Source organism: Neophocaena asiaeorientalis, unplaced genomic scaffold (genome assembly GCF_003031525.2).
Source record: "Neophocaena asiaeorientalis asiaeorientalis breed wild unplaced genomic scaffold, Neophocaena_asiaeorientalis_V1.1 scaffold182, whole genome shotgun sequence".
Taxonomy (NCBI): domain Eukaryota; kingdom Metazoa; phylum Chordata; class Mammalia; order Artiodactyla; family Phocoenidae; genus Neophocaena; species Neophocaena asiaeorientalis.
The window spans coordinates 2,076,459-2,083,856 of NW_020174648.1; the positions used below are offsets into that span (position 1 = coordinate 2,076,459).

Here is a 7,398-nt window from a genome sequence, read left to right on the forward strand (position 1 = left end):
GAACCCGTGTCCCCTGCATCGGCAGGCGGACTCTCAACAACTGAGCCACCAGGGAAGCCCCCCTCCCAGCCCTTTTATATCACAAGTCTTTGAGTGGTCTAAAGTAAACTTCAGAAAATATACTATTAAAGAATGTTAGAAGAATTTTAAATATATAAAAAAGAATGAGGGTAAAAGGGGATATAAATGAGGTAATGGAAAATGGGAATGTAATTCTGGCTAAAGAAAAAGCTAGGGCTAGCTGCCATTTGGCCAGAGCTCATTCTCAAGATTCAAAAGAAAATGACTGAACATGCTTTATTGCTGTTTTAGAATTCAATATGTAATCTTAATGAGAAGAATAAGGTAAAGTAATCCGTGGTGTGTATTATACACAAATTAAACAAAAGAAAGGAAAATGGAATAAAACTCTTAAAATATGAAAAGCCAATGACATTTTTTGACCATTAGGCATTTTTGAGATCAGTGTCAGAGACGTCTATACATTTAACCAAGTAAAATTCTACCAATGGGGCAGGAAAACAATCTCATTAATTCCCAGAGAGCTGCAGAAAGCTTTGGACTTTGTTGAAATTATCTGAATAGAAATGTGAATAAAAAGCTACTGTTTTTGAAAATATTTATACATAGATTAGCAAAAATTTCTCAAACTAATGTAAAACTAAAGAACTATATTCTACTCAGAGATCAACATAGGTTAAAAACTAGTGACATAAAAGAGGATCAGATGAAATCTGAAAGTCCTTGTAAGTTTAGGCATGCTTTAAACATCTCATTAGCTGTGATGAGGACACCGCTATCAAGGCCTGGTAATGTTATGTACCTCTTTCATGACATAGGATATAGGAGAGATTATTCACAAGGTAATGACATCAACTTGAGCCTTTGGCATTAAAGAGATGTTAAGTTCCACAAAGGAAGGAACAAAGTCCATTTTGATCCCTGTTCTACATCTATCACCAAGAATAGTGCTAAGCAAACACTGGATGGCCAGCTGATGCACCAGAAGAAAACTGGGGGTGGGTAGGGAGTTGTATACAAAAGTGCACACAAATAAATGTATTTAAAACAAAAGAAGTTGCTGGGACAATGGGAAGAGCCAGAAAGGGATCATTTAATTAATTAAGTCAACCAATAAGTAAGTAAGTGCCCGCTTTTATTCTATATGCTAAACATAGAGCCCTGGACCAAGACAAATTCAGGGCTTATACACTGCTGAGGGAAAGAGATTAATGAAAACAAAATGGTGCTTGTCAGAGGACAGGGGATGAGAGGGGCACTATATCCCATATTACAGATGGATACAAGGACAGCTTTTCTCTTCTTAAGAAAAAAAAAGGCCTATTATGAAAATCTTTAAGTTGGGGCAGGGGACTTTCTCTACAAGAGATGAAGTCATACGTAGACACATCAAAACAGTGTACTCATGTCCTACAGAAGGGCAGGAGAGTTTTAAAAAACTTCTCTGTAACATTCTGCTTCTACTTAATAGAAAGCAATGTATAGAACTGCAACAACTTATTTCCATAGTTTTAAAAACATATGCTTTCCTTCTCAGAAAACCACCTAAGCTGGTTGAGCTACTGCATCTTCCCAAAATTACATAAATAAAGTAGAAATGAGGTTAGAAAATGCACATGAAAGAATATTTATGTTTCATACAACTAAATTATTTTTGCACAATGTTCTTTTTCTCTCTCTCCAGCAAAGCAAAACTTCCCATGCCAAATTCTGCAATAAGCTCCTTAAGATTGTTCTCCAATGACAAGAACAAATGAGTGCTGTTAATGATTTTCAGATTTAAAGCAATAATTCTCATATAAAACAATTTTTTCCTTGAGATTTGCCAAACTATTTCTCTCCAGAAAAACTGTATCCTTAGTCTAAGAATTTTTCACTATATTGTCCAGGCTGACTAATTTTTACCTTGAATGCAAACCAACAGAAGAGACAATTTTTCAAGGGATGATGAGTTGAAAGCCAAGAAAACATTTTCTACTTCTTACAATTTAATCCACATTGAATTATAAATAAATCTGGCAGTATCAAAATAAGAGTTTTGTTAGCATACAAACCTCCATATTCTTTTTTAAGCTTCACAAAAAATGGTTGGTTCTGATCATAATTTTTAGGGGCAAAAACACCATTAGTTTGGATCATGTCTCTCATGTTAAGAAATAGATAATTAGCCTTCACCTTTTCTCTGTGCACTGTAGATAGATTCTTTTGGTTGATACATTTGTTCCAAAAGAACCTTTGCAGACATAATGGATAAAGGGTAGCATTATGCAAATTCTGTATATTTGAAGAGAGATAGTTAAATAGAAGCTACCAATATGAATAATGAGCATTATCTTTCAAATGTCTTCGGGACAGGTTCTCTCCTATCAAATGTACAGCATCTTGTAAATGTTGACTTTTTTGGCATCTATCTGCCCTGGGCCTAGTTTAATATGACTGGTAAAAAAATTCTGAAATAAAGAAAAGTTAAATTTAAAAATCACAATCCTAATTCATTTTAAATTAGAACAAAATATGAACAATGTAAATATTAGCAGGATATAAACTATTGTAAAATCTTCATTCTTCAACACACTTCGGTATTGAAGATTAGGAATGAGAAAATGAACCAGCTGTCTATGACATAAATAAATCAAGCAGTCAAAAAGTTGTATGAAGTTGAAAATGCTTCACATTTTCTTAGGAAAAGCATGTATGTTTTGATAGATGGAATGAATACATTTAATCTCAAATTTTGCGATAAAATGAAACTGTCACTACATTAAAAAGACGATTTTCATGCTGGAAATGGACTAAACTGAGTCACAATAACTTGTCTGACAAACGTTTCAATGTTTCACTTTCCCTTCCCAAGTCTACCAAATGTTTGTGCCAAATGTTCCACAATCATCTTACATTCTCAGATGCTTCTTCACAAACTGGTATAGGGATGAATAATTATATGAAGAGTCCAATGTATAAAATTATGTAGATGCTAAAGTGTATGTTCTCTATTTTAACTTAAGTTTTTGCCGTTTCCCACCCCTCCCTTTGGCTTCTAATTCTTGAACAACCCTCAGAAACATGCATCTTGTGTCAACAGAGAATATAAGAAGTGGAGGAGGAGAAATTCAGTAAAAAAAAAAAAACAAAAACAAAAACAAAACCCCCAGGTTTCTAGGGTGGTGGAGCAGTGCAGATAATGCAACACTGTGATCACTAGTAGACTAAGCCAGGAAATAAGATGGGGATCAGGTATGGAAGAAGGGGAAAAATGACGAATTTACTTCTGAACATGCTAAATTAAGAGTTACCAATACATATCTCATTCAATCAGTATTTGAGTACCTAAAATGTTACCAGGCTGCAGGAATTACAAAGACAATTAGATGTACAGGTCTAGTGTAAGATTTGGGAGTCATCAGGCAATATACAGAAAAAAACTGCATGAGACTACTCCAAGTGAGCATATAGAGGAAGAAAAGAAGTGGACTGAGACCTTTATAAGAACAGATTTAAGAGAAAGGCAGAGAAAGAGAAATCGATAAAACAAAAGCCAGAAACGTAGAAGGCAAATCAAGAGAGACTGGTGCTACAAGTGGAGAATTTCAATAAGCAGAAATAACTAGCATCAACCTCTCACAAAATTACAGGTAATAGTGAGAAGGGAGATTCTGGGTCATGAGAATATATAAACTGAAAAAGAACTGAACTGAGGAGTCAATGGAGACCAAACTGAAGACACAGGAAAGATTGTGGTTCTATTATTTTCTCCAAACCAACTTCTGCACCTCAATATTTGCCTCATTTGCTTTAACCCACAGGAACAATTACTCTGTTTTAGGTACCAGTGCTGGGAGAAAACAGGTATATTCTTTAATGGAAAACCTTTCCAGATTCCACTATTCAACGATTTCCCACCCCGCCCTTGTACGTGCGTGAGAGTACGCTTATGTGCACATGCACAGACAACATCAAATCTTGTACTGAAGTCTCTACTCTGAATAAATATAAAACAAAGACCTCTGAACTAGACATCAGAGCACAAGGATTTATATTGTTATTTTCCCATTTTCAATAGGAAATAATCTTTTTCTAAAAAATACAAATTATGAAATTTGAGAAAAACATTTCAATGAGAAAAAAATGCAATCATAGAATCAGTAAATTTTAGAATGAGAGTTTAGCAGGTATAATTGGAAAGATGCTAGATCAGAACTTCAGATTTGTCATTAACTAGGTTTTAGGATTATGAGCCAGCTCTTTTACCTTTCTGGACTTCGGTTTTCTCAATTGTAATATAAGTGAATTAGATACAAGAGACCACTGTGGTCCCAGCCAGCCTTAAGAAGAACATGATTCTGGTCCTATGTGTGCTATTTCTAGGTAAAGAAAACAAGGCTTAAGGAAGACAATTCAATGACCTGAAAAGTTAGTATGGTAGAGCCATTTTGGAATTTATGGTTCCCAATTCTCAGTCTAATGTTCTTTATGCTATAAAAAGTTTATGTTTTTATGGAGTATGAAGATATTGATGACTTTTTAAAATCCTCTATTCTTCCTCTCCCCAAATTACATCTTTCAAGAATGGGCACAGCCAAGGTGACAAGTGGAGCACATGCAGAATGTCTTTCCTAATATCCAGCTTACAGCCTCTCTGATTGAGTCATGCTTATTATGGCCCTGAACTATTTATCAAAGAAACAGACAAATGGTATGTAGTGGCCACTATCTATACAATGCATAGGAGTATTCTGCCTTCAATTCAGGGTGTACAACATTCCCCATTACCACTGGAATTCTAGAATGTCCCACAATGGTCTAATAAGTTCAAGTCTTCTCTGACAAACTAAGGCTGATGCCGTAGAGCAGCTGAATGACAGTGTCATCAACTGTCTTTGTCCCTGCTTTGCGTTCTGGTCACCGGTATTGTAAAGACTTCAACGTTTACACTGTAGAGTCTCCTAAACTGGTAACAGGTTTTTCCATTATTTTCAAAAATAGTTATGGTGAAATCCAGTATGAGTAGTTACATAAAAGACAAAGTGGAGATAGGGGAGCAAAGGGGATACTGGGACAAAGCAAATGTTATCATTTGATTACTCTCTACATGGGATCAAACCAATTTATTTTAATGCATATACTAGGTGTATATAATATAAAGTATTTTCTGTATTTAAATTTACATATACATTTAAAACAGTATGGTTTCAGTCTTTTTTATTCAAATACCTAATAAGGCATTACTATTCATATTTTGTTGAACATAAGCTTATAATGTTATTAGGTTCAATACTTCTTGGAATTCATCAACACTGTAAACTATATAGTAAAGAGATACATTCTTAGGCAAATAATATGTCAAATACAGATTTGTCTGTCTCAGCACTGAGCTAAATTTCCACAGCTAAACAGCTTATTTCTTCCAGGAAAACAGTAACACCAATATTCATTGAGACTGCTTTTCATAATTCACTGTAAAATATCTGCCAACTACATAAAGTGAGAACTCACGATGTTGAAAATAAATTCATTAAATCTTCTGATCAATTTCTTTAGTTAATGTTAAATATTTTGACAGCATTAAACTTCACTGCAAACTATTGGTTCATTCTTTAAAAGCATTACTAAAATAGGTAAAACATATTGCTTTACCATATGGTCCATCTCTAAGAAGACATGAAAATACACTCCAGGTAATAAGCTAACACATTCCTCTAGTCTATTTTTTCAACTTAACAATCCTTTAATTTCTTTAAAGGACACACGAACTTTTAAAATATATTGAATTTTATATAAACTACTGATTAAGGCAGAGCAACAACCAGGCATAATGAACACACATGATGTAACTCACCTAAATAGGGAATGCAAGGTGTCATCTTTAAGCTACTTATATAGTCTCTGAGTCTTTTGTAGTTATCTTCTTTACTCATTACATATTCTAATTTTTCAAAGGTAGTTTTGTCTTTTCGACTTAATAACTAAAAAACAAACAGAAGAGCCTAAGTTATTTCCGAATCCAATTTTATTATAGCAAAGACTTGAAGTTATAGTTACTATAAATTTTAATTTCAAAGTTATATCTTCTTTAATTATATTTTGGTAGTATATAAATAAAACAAAATCAAACGTGTCTATTAATATAATAAACCCAAATTCATTATTTTTAAAATACAATATACTTTGTATGTACATAAAATAATTAACTTACTAAGTAGTAAATTATAATACATTATTTCTTATCTTTACTATTTTAAATGGCTAAACAATTTTTATTAATCATTTTCCTAATTTAAAATAATTATGGGGCTTCCCTGGTGGCGCAGTGGTTGAGAGTCCGCCTGCCGACACGGGTTCGTGCCCCGGTCCGGGAGGATGCCACATACCGCGGAGCGGCTAGGCCCGTGAGCCATGGCCGCTGAGCCTGTGCGTCCGGAGCCTGTGCTCCGCAAACAGGAGAGGCCGCAACAGTGAGAGGCCCGCGTACCGCAAAAAATAAAAAACAAAATAATAATAATTATGTATTCATATTCAGCTCAAATGCCCAAATATTTTCATGCATTGTCCCCTGCCTCTTCAAAGATAAAGATAATTCTTACATAATCAATAAGAAATAAATACTGCATTTCATAATTTAAGTAATAATTTTCCTTGATAAATCTAATCATGGCTAGTCCTACCAGTAACTATAAAACTATGATTTAGGGCTTCCCTGGTGGCACGGTTGTTAAGAATCCGCCTGCCAATGCAGGGGACATGGGTTCGAGCCCTGGTCCGGGAAGATCCCACAAGCCGCGGAGCAACTAAGCCCGTGAGCCACAACTACTGAGCCTGTGCTCTAGAGCCCGTGCTCTGCAACAAGAGAAGCCACCACAATGAGAAGCCCACGCACCGCAATGAAGAGTAGCGCTCGCTCTCCGCAACTAGAGAAAGCCCACGCACAGCAATGAAGACCCAATGCAGCCAAAAATAAATAAATAAAATAAATTAATTAAAAAAAGAAAAACAACTATGATTTACATGTTTGGATTTTTGACATTTTTTTCTTTGATCCCTTTGATCAGTGCTATATTGCGTACAGTTGATCAATCACCAGCAGCTGTTTTAGGAGGCTTGAGGAGTACATTTGTAGTGGGTGCCCTTTGAGAAAAAAATGGAGCTATCAAGGGGAATAAAAGAACAAGCAGGGTCAGTCACCCAAAAAGTATTAACTAGAAGATTCAGAAGGGCTTCCCTGGTGGCGCAGTCGTTGGGAGTCCGCCTGCTGATGCAGGGGACACGGGTTCGTGCCCCGGTCCGGGAGGATCACACATGCCGCGGAGCGGCTGGGCCCGTGAACCATGGCCGCTGAGCCTGCGCGTCTGGAGCCTGTGCTCCGCAACGGGAGAGGCCACA

General features: G+C 35.8%; 2 protein-coding genes across 3 annotated transcripts in view; one reads left to right on the forward strand and one right to left on the reverse strand.

The window, feature by feature from the left end:
- Nucleotides 1-2,522, forward strand: part of ANGPTL1 (angiopoietin like 1) — a 21,909-nt gene extending 19,387 nt beyond the window's left edge. Inside the window, exon 5 of the mRNA XM_024758745.1 lies at nt 2,505-2,522. Coding sequence (XP_024614513.1) covers nt 2,505-2,522 — 18 coding nt within the window. The remainder of the gene's footprint in view (nt 1-2,504) is intronic.
- RALGPS2 (Ral GEF with PH domain and SH3 binding motif 2) overlaps nt 1-7,398 on the reverse strand; it is a 141,228-nt gene that overhangs the window by 70,618 nt on the left and 63,212 nt on the right. For both annotated transcript variants that reach the window (XM_024758742.1, XM_024758743.1), the window contains one exon: nt 5,858-5,984. In XM_024758742.1, the coding sequence (XP_024614510.1) occupies nt 5,858-5,984 (127 nt within the window). The remainder of the gene's footprint in view (nt 1-5,857; nt 5,985-7,398) is intronic.